The sequence below is a fragment of the Meles meles genome, chromosome 13 (assembly GCF_922984935.1).
Source record: "Meles meles chromosome 13, mMelMel3.1 paternal haplotype, whole genome shotgun sequence".
NCBI lineage: Eukaryota > Metazoa > Chordata > Mammalia > Carnivora > Mustelidae > Meles > Meles meles.
Genome location: NC_060078.1, coordinates 47,540,354 through 47,554,510, shown reverse-complemented (window position 1 = coordinate 47,554,510; position 14,157 = coordinate 47,540,354). Strand labels below are relative to the sequence as shown.

At 38.8% G+C, this 14,157-nt stretch overlaps 2 protein-coding genes and 1 non-coding gene across 4 annotated transcripts in view; all 3 read right to left on the bottom strand.

Annotated features, from left to right (window-relative positions):
• LOC123955694 (mitochondrial import inner membrane translocase subunit Tim23) overlaps positions 1-14,157 on the bottom strand; it is a 29,129-nt gene that overhangs the window by 3,195 nt on the left and 11,777 nt on the right. For both annotated transcript variants that reach the window (XM_046027985.1, XM_046027984.1), the window contains exons 4-6: positions 13,896-13,980; positions 9,446-9,504; positions 7,559-7,669 (exon numbers count right to left, since the gene is read on the bottom strand). In XM_046027985.1, coding sequence (XP_045883941.1) covers positions 7,559-7,669; positions 9,446-9,504; positions 13,896-13,980 — 255 coding nt within the window. The remainder of the gene's footprint in view (positions 1-7,558; positions 7,670-9,445; positions 9,505-13,895; positions 13,981-14,157) is intronic.
• Positions 2,881-4,434, bottom strand: LOC123955695 (signal peptidase complex subunit 1-like). The gene is given in 2 exon segments (XM_046027986.1): positions 2,881-3,572; positions 3,575-4,434. Coding segments are annotated over 2 exon segments (348 nt in total). The 5' UTR covers positions 3,666-4,434; the 3' UTR covers positions 2,881-3,315.
• On the bottom strand, positions 10,970-11,173 carry LOC123955885. The gene has a single exon (XR_006821423.1). It is a non-coding gene; the product is annotated as a small nucleolar RNA SNORA74 (small nucleolar RNA).

Here is a 14,157-nt window from a genome sequence, read left to right as displayed (position 1 = left end):
CATGTATATCTTCTGATACTCCAAAAACTAATAGCCTACTGTTGACTGGAAGCCTTCCTGAAAACGTACACAGTTGATGAACACATACTTTATGTGTTCAAATTATTTATTCTTTATTTATTGCATTCTTAAAGCAAGCTAGAGAAAAGATTACTACAAAAATCATAAAAAAAAATAACAGTACTACAGTTCAACCTCATGTTGTTCAAGGGTCAACTGTATTTAAAAATATAAAACACATTCTCAGCCTCCAGGCAGTGAACAGACAGGCGTGTCTGGCCAGCAGAAGTTGCTGGCCTCCGCAGCCTTAACCTACACACTCACATGGCTACTACAAATACTATCCACATTTTTTTGCACTATTTAAATTTAAATTTTGTTAAGTTTACTTTAAAAATTGAGGTAAAAGACACATAAAATTGACCATTTTTAACTGTACAGCTCAATAGCATTAAGTATACTGGCATCGTGCTACCATCCCCCCAATCCATCTCCAGAGAATTTCATGTTGCAAAACTGAAACTATGTCCCCATTAAACAGTAACTCCCCACTCCCCCTTCCAATCAATGCCTAATTTTTATTATGTTGATATTTAGATCTTTGCTCCCTTAATTATTAAAATTTTTTAAAGATTATTTAGTTATTTGAGAGAGACAGAATGAGAGAGAGCATGAGAGGAGGGTCAGAGGGAGAAGCAGACTCCCTGCTGAGCAGGAAGCCCAATATGGGACTCGATCCCAAGACCCTGGGATCACAACCTGAGCTGAAGGTAGTCCCTTAACCTACTGAACCACCCAGGCGCCCTCACTTTTTTATTTTAGTAAAGTAGTCCACAGGCATAATTTTAAGTCAAAATAGTACTAAAAGATTTTAGTGATGCACAATGTGGCACATGAACCATCCTGTTAATTCCTAGTTCCCAAAGGCAACTACTTTCATTCTTTGCTCTTTATCTCCATGGTTTTAAATAACACAGCTACCTTGCTATTTCTTGATTTTTCAATCTGACATTTTATCTGACTTTCTACTAGGAAAACTGTGTTAAGCCTTGTAAGAAACATATAAAATGTGCTTATGGTGGGATTTAAGTCACTTACTTTCTATAGGTTATCTCATTTACAAGTCAGTGAAGGGGAAATATAGGTTGCCCTCATATAACAAAGTGAAATTCAGACAAGTTCCTCTCTGCATGTAGTGGTTTAGGGATCTAGTGGTAGTCAAGTCAAACCCAGTCTGATTCCAAAGCCCTTTGTCGTTTCACCACATTGAACTGCCTCCAGGATAGATTAAAAAAAAAAAAAAAAAAAAAATCGATCTATTGAAAGGGATAACAACAGTTGAGTTGGGCCTTATGGATGGACTGGATTTCAAATGTATGTGTTTGGTCATATGATATATATAAGAAAGTTATTGGGAAAAGCCTGAAAACATAGGATAGGATTAGAGCATGGAAGGCCGGGGTGAAAAATTTAAGTTGAAAAGCATTATGTCATCATCAAAGGTTTTTGGACAGCGAGTACTAGAATTAGAACCATACTTGAGGAAGATTAAGCCAGAAATAGTGAACAGATAAGACAAATTGAAAGTAGAAGCCTAAAATCAAAATGGCCAATGAAAAAGTTCTGCTACAGAAGTTTGGACTTGTGAGAAAAGGCAAATCAGGTGATGGATGGTGAACCTTATGAATGATGCAATGAGGGGATGAAGGAAAGGCGGAAATCAAAGGTGACTGGAGCTCTACAACAGGGGCTGTCTCCTGCCTTTTTTTCCTTTGCTCTCTCTGTTAAAGAGTGGAAGGAGGGTGTGTGGCTCTGGGCAGCAGAACAGCAGGCTTTCAGGCTTCCCTCACGGCCGCTCCACCAGTCCTCTCCCAGCACTCCCAGTTCTCCCGAGCAAGACGACACTCATTACATGATCACAGCCACTTATAACTGCCTATATGACTGTTCTTGTAGGACTCTTTTTTTCACCAGATTCTTAGTCATTTTGGTGGTTGCTTTCCTGTGGTGTTATGGTGGCCCAGATCCCTTTGAGAATCTTAGGTAAGTTTTAGAGGATTTATAAACCCTGACTTAACTAACATCTCCCGTGTAAACCGTACCCAGAACAACAGTGAAAGCTTACCTCTCTGTTATATGATAAACAAGGCTTCTAAGTAAATGGAAATGCTTGTATTCAGAATGTAAGACTTAAAGCCTAGTGAAGTCAAATTATTTACAGTGGCCTATGAAGTTCCATCTTCTATGTGATTTGGTCCCTTGCCACTTTTATGTCTCTAGATTCTACTACTCTCTCCCTCCCCCACTGCCTTTTAACCACCACCTCAGGGTCTTTGTTCTGTTAGGTTTTACCTAAATCACTGTTTCCAGACATCCACCTTACATGTTCCCTCATCTGTCTCTGTTCAAATATCCCCTCTCCTCGAAGCCAGTCTTAAACACATTGGTATAAACAGTTTTGGGTGTATGCCATAGTTTGCTGTAGGTTAAATTCCTGAAAGATCACCTGAGCAAAGGATCTACATATTTTAAAACAGTAATAACTAATGCCAGTTGCTTGTTTACCTTTGCCAATATGCAGTGTCACCTACCATCACTTTTTTCTTTAAGTTTTTATTTTAATCACCTGGTGCTCATCACCAGTTCACTCCTCACTCCCCGTCACCAATTTAGCTATTTCACCCATTCCCCAACGCACCTCTGGTCGGTTACCATCAGCTACTTATCACTTTTTATTTATTTGACAGAGAAACATAGTGAGAGAGGGAATGCAAGTAGGAGGAATAGAAGAGGGAGAAGCAGACTTCCTGTTGAGCAGGGAACTGGATGCCGGGCTCGATCCCAGGACCCTGGGATCATGACCTGAGCCCAAGGCAGACGCTTAACAACGGACCCACTGAGGCACATCCTACCATCACTTTTTATTTTTCATTTTTTTATAAGACACAGACTTGCACTGAGTTTTAATTGCAAACAGTAAAACAATTTAACCACTCAGTGAATTATAAAACTTTGACAGTTAAATTGTACTTTTATTTAAGAGGCATTTATTCATTATTTTGGTAGACCTGAAAGAAACTTTGCACACTTGTGTTTTCTCTTCTCATTTCAGAGGAATATTATGAAGAGGAGGTCTGAAGTATTTATAAATCAAAAGCCAGCTGAGCTAGAAGTGAAATATAGAGAGAACAAAATCTATACGCAGCTGTGCTAAAGAGCAGCAGTGGGTTTTAGCTCATGTTTTGGGAAAACTGAGCTCTTCTCAAGCAAAACGAAAGCAGGTGCAAGAGTAAAGCTAAATCATGAAAACCCTAATTAGTTATTTTTAGCATGCCTCTTAACTTTCCTTTCCCCTGGTTTCTTGTCTTCTGAGCCCGAGTCTTGGACAGGTAACCACTTGAGGGGGTGCTGGTGGTAAATGGGCCATGGAGGAAGTGTCAACGAACACGGAAAAGGAAATCCGGCCGTAACTATATAGACAGTCCACCCAAACTGTTCAGGCACGTACCCGTAGATAAATCCAACTATTGCAGAAAAATGACTAATTCCCTGAAACATCTGTTCGGCTAGCTCTGGCCCTTGTAATCCATTTGTGTGGGCAGCGAGCTCAGATGCTCCAACATGACTGGCTGAGAAGGCTGGCAGCCGAGACTTGGGGACCGCATGTGCCGGTATCTGATACCAGGGGCAACTCAGCAGGCCCTTTGACCTGAGCAGTGGGATGGCTGTGGCCCCCTACCATCACTTTTTAAAAGACAGATGGTGAAAAATATTATCTTAATGTTTTATTTTGCTTTACCCTGGTTGCTTGTGAAACTGAATGACTTCTACTGTTTAGTGGTGATTTGTATTTTTCCCTGAAGCACTGTGTCAACCCTACTCCACTGTAAAATTAAATTACTGGTTTAAGTGATCTGTCAAAATATTTTGTATATTATACAGCTAGCCCTTTGCCTGTTACATATGTTATGTGCATTTTAATTTATGGGAAGAATACTGCTGCCAGGAATAGAAATAAAGAAGTCGTTAAGGAAGTCCTTTTAGCACAGTTTCATTCTGAAGGCCTGAAATTCATTGATAAACAGTACCTGTTAACAATAACTCTGACAGTATTTGCTTAATACGAAGAAATGTCTTTGTATATCCTTTTACTTTTATTTAGTTTGCTGTTCTAAGACGACCTTCTTAGGGAAGGCACAGAATGAATAGGCAGGGACTTTTTGTGAGGGAACAGGGAGTGTCCGTATCTTTTGGTCTCTGATGCCCTGTTCCTGATACCAGATAAATGACCTTTAAAGCCTTTTTAAACATTAGTCTTAAGTTTATGAATGATAGCGAAACTAGAGCTGTTCATGTTTTGGTAGAATACTGGTCATTACTATTTTTTTCAAGGTATTATTTGAGAGAGAGAACACAAGCAAGGGGAAGGGCAGAGAGGGAGAAGCAGACTCCCCACTGAGCATGGAGCCCAATGCAGGACTTGATCCCAGGACCCTGCGATCATGACCCGAGCTGAAGGCAGACACCTGAGCCACACAGAAGCCCCAACACTGGTCATTATTAAACAGATTTTCATATGCCATAGAAAAGCAAATAATTTTTCATACCCTTGAAAATATTTACATAGATCCATTACGTATGAACTAAAATCACCCCCTCAGAATTATTCCTTTTTTGGTCTGACAACTATCCATTTTCTCATGTATTTTTCCTTGTGACTTTTTTTCCCAATAAAGTAGCTCCATACCTACGTTGAGTCATACTACTTTAATTTTAAACCTTTTTAAAATTTTAATTTCTATTGTTGAAAAACAGTATTGTTGGGGATTGGAAATGACTTAGGTTGGCAGTAATCAGCCATTCCCTAAATGTAAACTTCTGTCCTTAGGAGTTTATGCCGGCTCTAGTACGAGAGTGCCTGAACTCTACTCCAAATCCCTGAATGTACAAGTTGGAAGTTGTATTTGTTATTTCTGCCATACAAAATTCGTAATTCTGTGCTGTCTTATTAAGTTCATTCTAAACCAGAAATCAGTAAAACACACTTATCTGCCTTTGTAGACTGATTTTGATATGTTGAGCTAAATTTAAATTGTTCAGCCAGGAAAGATGAGTCAACATTGGAATTCTAGGTCAGCAGTTATTAACTTCCTCTCCGCTTCATAATTGCAATGGAAGATGAAATCTACTGTCACCTGACACAGAATTAAGGGATAGTCTTTTTTGCTTTTTCTTTTCTGAACCAAGACCTTTCTCTTTTATAATTTATGTGGCAGGTGTGTCAGACTGTGTTACAAATGCCATTACTGCAGGGAAGTCCCTGACACAGAAAGCTAGTCTCCCATTTCCTTCAAAATCAATCATTCAGCCTTTTCCTTTCTCTCTTTTAAACATGCATAGTATGTCCCAAGATGATAATCCAGTACATTCCTACAATCCGGGCTGCCCTCAGCACAGGAAATGCCATAGTGGCTTGCTCTGAAGAAGACAGGGACTAGCGGGATGAGCTGAAACTTCAGTGCCCACCCAACCAGTACAGACAGCTGCCACTCAGCCCCAGGCATTTTCCGGTGTGAATAATGTCAGCTTGGTATTTTCCATTTATTCAAAAGGAGCTGGAATTCCAGATTTTTATGTGAAATCTTGTCTTTAAATATTAATTTGATCTTTTGTAAACCCAGTTCAGGCCAGGTAAACTCTTGCTGAGTGCACCCCTGTGCCAATTAAAGTTTTAAATTCTTCTGTCTGACCCCAAAGATTTTCTGAGAATTATTTCTAGATTTTTAACAAGGTTTTTCTATGTCAAGGTAACATCTACGAGGACATAAAAGGTAGTTGCCGTCTCACTCTACCTAGGAGGTCCATTTATGCAAGTACACACATGTGATTGTGTTGCAAGTACTGTGAGCTCTTAGGGATAAAATTCTAAATGTGGTCCATTTTCTTTTCTTTTTTCCTTCTTTTTAAAGACTTATTTATTTGAGAGAGAGAGAGAGAGAGAGAGAACGTGCACACACATGCACATGGGGGAAAAGGAGATTATCCCAAGCAGATTCTACCCTGAGCATGGAGTGATAGTGGGGCTCAGTCCCATGACCCTGGGATAATGACCTGAGCCAAAACCAAGAGCTGGATGTTCAACCTACTGAACCACTCAGGTGCCCCTGGTCCATTTTCAATATAGGAAAAACCTCTTACTCTCAGATATATCAGGAAATCTTGGATTTCATGATCCTTTTGAGTCTTGTCTTTTCTTCTAGTAAAAATGAAGCAAAAATGCTACCTGATATTTGTGATGTTACCTACTGAAAAACAGATTTATTCAGTTAATCGTGTCTAATGCATAATAAAACAGAAGTTAATTCTCAAAAGTATGAGTATAGAACATATGCAGTTTAAGCTTTTTTTTTTTTTAAGATTTTTTTAAAGATTTTTTTTGACAGAGATCACAAGTAGGCAGAGAAGCAGGCAGAGAGAGAGGAAGGGAAGCAGGCTCCCTGCTGAGCAGAGAGCCCGATGTGGGGCTCAATCCCAGGACCCTAGGATCCTGACCTGAGCCAAAGGCAGAGGCTTTAACCCACTGAGCCACCCAGGTGCCTAGTTTAAGCTATTTAATGCAGGTGATGAAAAATTTGGGCATGTCCCTACTTACATGACCTTTTGAAAAAACGTCATTTTAATACTGTGCTCATCTATTAAACTGGGGTGTGATGATTATCATTTCACAGTTTTAAATAAGTTACAGTAAGTGCTTATAGCTGAAAGTATAATCATAAGTCAGTGAATGTTAGTTTGTTTTCCATCCCAGAGGAGAATGTGATATCTGATCTCCACTTAGGTCATTTTGGTTCAACTCTTAGGGTTCTGATTATTTTTTCAAAGTTGAGTTGTATTTACTTAAACCATCATTGAAGCATTATTCACAGTGGTCAAAAGTGGAAGCAATCCAACTATCCACTGACAGATGAATGGAGAAACAAAATGGTGTAGATACATACAATGGAGTTTTATTCAGCCTTGAAAAGGAAATACTGAAGATGCTTCAACACGGATGAACTGGAGGATATAATGCTACATGTGAAAAGACAGTCAAAAGAAGACAAATACTATATGATTTTGCTTACAGAGCTAGAGTACCTCAGAGTTCAGATTTATAGTTAGAAAGTAGAACGGTGGTTGCCAAGGGCTAAAGGAAGGGGAAAATGAGGAGTTTCTGTTTAATGGCTATAGAGTTTCAGTTTTGTAAGATGAAGAGAATTTCTGGAGTTAGATGGTGGTGATATTTTACAACGTATATATTAACAATGTATATATTAACTTAACATTCCTGGACTTACACTTAAAAAATAGTTCAGATGGTCAATTTTATGTTTTGTATATTTTATCAAAATAAAAAACCAAAAACCCCAAACCCAAAACAATTATTAGGTTTTAGACAACACTCCATTATACTGCAAAAAACGTGTCAAGTATCCTTTAAAGACTGTGGATACTTAGTTTTTAAAGCATACTTTAAAGTATATTGAGAGAGACAGCTCCTTCATTCAGTAGTACCTACCTGTACATTTATACAACATGCCTGTCATGGTTCCAGCTGCTATGGTGTTAAGGTCATCTTCTGCACCTCGTGTTTTCTCAATGATGACACCAAATGCACTATAGAGCAAAGCTACAGGGAAAATGGAAATGATCAGTAATAAGAGATTAAATGTCAGTACAGCAATTATATTTTGAGAAATATATCTTATAGACATTATACAAGCATAAACAATATATATATTCTTTGTATATATGTGTGTGTGTATATATATACACACACACATACTTTTTGTAACAGGAAAAGGCTGGCACCAAATAAAATGCCCATCAAAGGGCACAGACTAAGAAACGGACTTTCCATATAATGAAATACTGCATACTCCAAAAAAAAAAAAAATCAAGAAAAACTATATTCACTAGCATATAAAGCAGGGACATGTGTGTACAACTTGGGAAATGCAAAGAAAATCTTTGGAATGCTTCCAAAGAAACACCAATAATAGCTAATTATAAAAAGTACCACTGGGGAGTCCCAGAAGAAATATTTTTAATCTTCACTTATATTTTATTCATAAAGCTATACTTTAGAAACAAAAACACATTTCTACTGTAAGAAAAACGTTAACTTAAAAAAATTTTGAGGTATGGTTCCAGTCCATGTAAAAAACTGTAACGCCAGCACTATTTAGTTTTAACAAAATGTTCCCCAAAACTATCTTTCTCCCACACCTGTAAAGATTCCTAGTAATCCTCTTCCTTATACTTTCTCAAATTTATACCATATTTGACCCATCAATATTACACCAAACTCTGCCTTACAAATCCTCTTGTGATGTTCTTATACTTCTATAAAGGCTCTTACCATTTCAACTTCTTTAACTGAAACCGAATTTGAGCAGAACATTGTGATTGATCATATTACATGGGGAACACACAAGGCAACTGGCCATCCCAGTTCACCCACGACTGAGAGTTTCCTGGATCATGAGAGCTGCAGTGCTAAACGAAGACAGTCCCTGGACAGACAGGATGGCTGACTAGGTATATAAGCATCCAAACAGAAACAAAGAAGGGTGACTCTGTATGGGGTAGGAGCAAAGGTGACATGAGCAGGATCTGGAGGCAGTCATTTCCTAGGAAAAATTTACTACTTCTAAATCCCGTGACAAAGCTGGGATATTATTCTCTCACCACAGATGCCTCTTCTATTTTTTCAATAAGATGCTTGCATTTTCTTTTACTTAATCTGCCACCATTAAAAGATTTTCAGACTTTCAACTAATTTACAAAAACACTCTCAGCTGTTAGAGCGTAGGTACCACAGGTAGTATAATTATTAAAAGCCATGAGTCATCAAAAGAGTCAATCATTCACAAACAATATAATATGAAATAATTTGGTCCTAAGTCCTACTAAATGACCCTTTGCTTAGAACTACAAACGTCTTTATTATCTACAAAGGCCCTATTGCAACTCTGGAACTTAGGTCTGGGAAATCTCCAAGGTAAAGAGAATGCTGAATGGGCTATTAGGAAAACATACGAAGAGGGATGAATTAATCATACTTACTACAGAACCGCTGAACCTTTCCTAACATACAAAGGCATCTGACTTGGACCTAAATTATCTGGATTTTCTATCTACTTAAAACATGATTTGGTAACTTGCTTGGACAGGAGAGTATGTAATATTGAAAAAGACTTTTAAAACACTGAGAAATGGTATTAGTATTACTTTGTTATATTGTTCATAGTCTTTGCCTAAGTATTATCTACCCTATTCATCACAGTAGATTTGAATATAATTTTTAATATCCTGAGGCCAGAATTTTGATTAAATTGTTCGTAATAAATATACATCCTTTCTTTGCATTAATGATTTATTATTAAGTGAGATCTCTACTTACCCAGAGAACCTAGAGTATTAGCCCAAAGTGCCCCTTGCCTAGTCACCATGTTCAAAATCCTACCAGGGCAGAAAGAGAAAGAATTTGTGCTTAGAATCACCATTTCTCTAATTTGAAAAATCATAATTATAGCTATTTACAATGTATAAATCCAACAGCCAAAGTTTTCTTAATTTTATTTTTATTTATTTTTTTATTTTTAAAAGATTTTATTTATTGGGGCGTCTGGGTAACTCAGTCACTAAGTGTCTGCCTTCGGCTCGGGTTGTGATCCTGGGGTCCTGGGATTGAGCTTCTCCCTCTCCCACTCCCCTTGCTTGTGCTCCCTCTCTCACTGTGTCTCTGTCAGAAAAAAGGATAAAATCTTAAAAAGAATTTATTTATTTGAGAGACACAGAGAGAGAGGGAGAGAGCGCATGCAGCGGAGAGGGGAGAGGCAGATAGCCTGATGGGGGCTTGATTCTGGGACCCTGGGATCATGACCTGAGCCAAAGACAGATGCTTAACTGGCCGAGCTACTCAGGTGCCCATAGTTATTTTTAAAAAGATTTACTGACTTATTTTAGAGAGAGAGAGCAGGAGCAGAGGGGAGGGGCAGAGGGAGATGGAGAGAAGCAGACACCCCACTGAGGCAGAGCTTGATCCTAAGACACCTTGATCATGACCTGAGCTGAAATCAAGAGTCAGATGCACAACCAACTGAGCAACCTAGGTGCCCTCCAAAGTTCTGTTAATTTAATTTAATTTTTTAAGATTTTTATGTATTTGACAGAGACAGTGAGAGAGGGAACACAAGCTGGGGGATTGGGAAAGGGAGAAACAGACTCCCCGTCGAGTAGGGAGCCCAATGTGGGGTTTGATCCCAGGACCCCGGGATTATGACCTGAGCTGAAGGCAGACACTTAACGACTGAGCCACTCGGGCACCCCCAGTTTTCTTCTTCTTCTTCTTTTTTTTTAAAAGATTATTTACTTATTTGACAGAGAGAGATCATAAGCAGGCAGAGAGGCAGGCAGACAGAGACAGGGAAGCAGGTTCCCCACCGAGCAGAGAGCCTGACCCGGGGCCCGATCCCGGGACCCTGAGACCATGACCTGAGCCAAAGGCAGAGGCCCAACCCACTGAGCCACCGAGGCGCCCCCAATTTTCTTAAATTTAAAACTTACCTCAATATCTCCTCAAAATTTATTAAGGATGATTATATAAATATAAATAAAGGTTAAACCTCCAACATTTTCAGGAAGTGAGTAAAGAAATTTCTTATTTTTAAATATAAGTCAAATACAGAAAGGCTCTGAATGACAACCTACAATGTATTTTATAAAAAAGCTTACAGAAATTGATTTACATTAAAAAGTACCATTATAATGGACAAATGAGCTTACAATTAAGATTTTTAGGGAAGAATATACTTTGGATGTTAAATAGGATCAAAGCGTGGGATACTGTAATTATAAAGCAGAATTAAAGGGAAATACTCAGAAGGGAAAAGCTGTCTAACTAGAATGCATGGAAAAAGCATCCTGTGTCTGCTCCCAGGCTAGAGCGAAGCGGCCAGAGTGAACGCTCAGCACACTCTCAAGGAAGCACAGTTCTGCCTTGCACCAGCGCCAGCTGTCACCAGAACAGTGACAGAGGCAACTGGAGGAAGAAGACAGGACATTCCTCTCCCAGCAGTGTAACACCATCACAGGAATGGGTCTATCCGGACAGCTGACTACTGCTGGAAATTATGGAATTACAGTAAGAGTGAAAAAACTTATTTAATGCAATTAAAAACTCATTTAAATTAATGCCCAAATAACAAAAATTTGTATTTCTTCTTTTTTTTTTTTTAAAGATTTTATTTATTTATTTGATAGATCACAAGTAGAGAGAGAGGCAGGCAGAGAGAAAGGGGGAAGAAGGCTCCCCGCTGAGCAGAGAGCCCGATGCAGGGCTTGATCCCAGGACCTTGAGACCATGACCCGAGCTGAAGGCAGAGGCCTAACCCACTGAGCCACCCAGGTGCCCCTTGTATTATTTCTAAAAGGCTTTTAAAAAATAATAGTAATGAAGTATATTGTTTCTAATTAATTCTGTTACATATTTCCTAACATTTTACGTTCAGCATATTGTTGTCATATGTAACACTTTTTCAAAACTAGTAATTTTCATTACTGCACTGCTGGAAGCACTGCAAACTGGTGAAATTGTTTGGCATATGACTGGGCAATATATCTCCAAATATTGGGCCCTTACCTACTTTAATCACCTCTAAATAACCCTTCAAGGCCGAAAGCAGAAAAAACTTACCTAAGATCACAAAACAGTAAGTAATGAAACTAGGCTTTGAAGCTACATAGATCTGTCTGGCCCCAAACCTTATCTTCTTTCCACTTTTAGAGGCTGTCTCCTGTTTTATTAATTTTATTTTTCGAAGATTTTATTTACTTATTTGAGGGAGAGTGCAAGAGAGCACAAGAGGGGATGAGGGGTAGAGGTTGGGAGGGAGAAGTAGACTCCTCATTGAGCAGGGAGCCCCCCAATGCAGGGGTCAATCCCAGGACCCTGAGATCATAAACTGAGTCAAAGGCAGCCACGTAACTGACCGAGCCACCCAGGTGCTCCCGTTGTCTCCTATTTTAAATTCTTCCTATTTAGTAAGATCAGAATTGTTATATAAAAATGGTATATTTAAAAAATCTTATCTAAAAAATACAAACCAATTTGCCTCTCTCCAAAAATTAATAACTATCACTGTTTTAAGAAACAAAAGTTATCTTTCCAGGAGACCTTCCACTTTCTTTCTTTTTTTTTCCCTTAAGATTTTATTTATTTGACCAAGAGAGACGCCGAGAGAGGTTAACACAACCAGGGGAAATGGAAGAGGGAGAAGCAGGCTTCCTGCTGAGCAGGGAGCCCAACAGGGGGCTCGATTGCAGGACCCTGGGACCATGACCTGAGGTGAAGGCAAATGCTTAATGACTGAGCCACCCAGGCGCCCTGACCATCCACTTTCATATTTAATATGATGTTAGGGACTTGCTTCAAAGTAATATGGGAGAGAAGAATGAGATGGAACACAATTGGTCCCAATCCTGGTTGACTGTTGAGGATGGATTATGGTTCATGGGTCTTCACTGTACTATTGTCTACTTTGGTAAATTTTCAAAATTTTCTATAACACAGAAAAGTTAGAAATAAAAAGTATTAGAATAAGGGACAAATATATTTTTAAAAGATTTTATTTATTTATTTGACAGTGAGAGGGAGAACAAGAGTGAAAGCACCTGAGAGCACAGGCAGGGGAGTGGCAGGCAGAGGAAGGAGGAGAAGCAGGCTCCCCCATGAGCAGGGAACCCATTATGGGGCTCAATCCTAAGGCCCTGGGATCATGACCTTAGCCGAAGACAGACACTTAACTGACTGTGCCACCCAGGTGCCCCGGAGTAAGGGACAAATATTAATATAAATGTAAAAATATTCAAGGATGTGGCTTAGTAAAGCCAAGATCCACAGCCTAACAGGAATATGAGAAACTTGACAAGCCTTCCGGATTCCCAACATCTAATTTAGCAAACCTGCTGCCACCTGCTGGCTAAATAACATACAAAGAAAATGAAGCTTAACATGTCCTAAAGCAAAACCAGGAGCCATAAAGTTATGTAAAACTAAACATCGAATTATTTAGAGAGTATCTACACGGACTGGTCATGTTTATTTCTTAGACAGGGTGAAGACATCTATACTTTCCTTTCTCCACAAACTTGAATTTCCTGAGAGAAGACTCAGGAACTACCACTAATTTCTAGGAATTTTGTGATAGATTTTCTTTAGCCTTCTCCTTTCAGAAATGGAGTGTGAACTCAGTAACTAGTTCAATTCAAATGACAGCACATCCAGCAATCACTCTTACACGCTTATTTCTTTACTACCAAGTCCTGTGGTTTTTGCATGCCCTCGAACAATCCAAATAATGCAGCAACTCAACAACTTGAAAAGCATGCCATATAGGCCTACAAAATGAAAAGGTAGTTAAGTTAGGTTGGGGTAGCACCAGCTAATTGAGGGACACTGACCAAAAATCCCTCCTTTTAAAATGTTAGCCTCATGTTGGCTCAATGGTTTAAGCATCTGCCTTCGGCTCAGGTCATGATCCTGGGGTCCTGCACTGGGTTCCTGGCTCATTGGGGAGCCTGCTTCTCCCTTTACCCTTTCTCCCTGCTCGTGGTATCTTTCATTCTCACTGAAATAAATAAATGAAATCTTTTAAAAAACAAACAAAATGAACCTTAGCCTCAGTAACCTGATTCCTTAGTTTCTTTTATTTTGATTCAGAAAATTAAAAAATCGATCAAAATGGATGTCAATCCTCTAAACATGTGTAATCTCAAGATTGTGTTCATCAGGTCAACAAAGTAGAGGTTAATATTCAAACACCACTACGATATTATTACATAAGACTTACTGTACGTTTCTTGGTTTGGACCAGGACATGTTCTGGGTTTCCTTCAATCCTAGCCGTAGACCATTCATTGCTCCAAATGCAGCCCCTAGTGAATCATAGTAAAAAACAACTGTACTTCTGATTCTTTTTAACTTTTATTTAATAGAAAAAAATAAAAAATGTAAATAACGATCATTTACTTATTTACTATTATTAAAAATTCTATTTTTAAGTAATCTATACACCTAACATGAAACGTGAACTTAAAACCCCAAGATCAAGA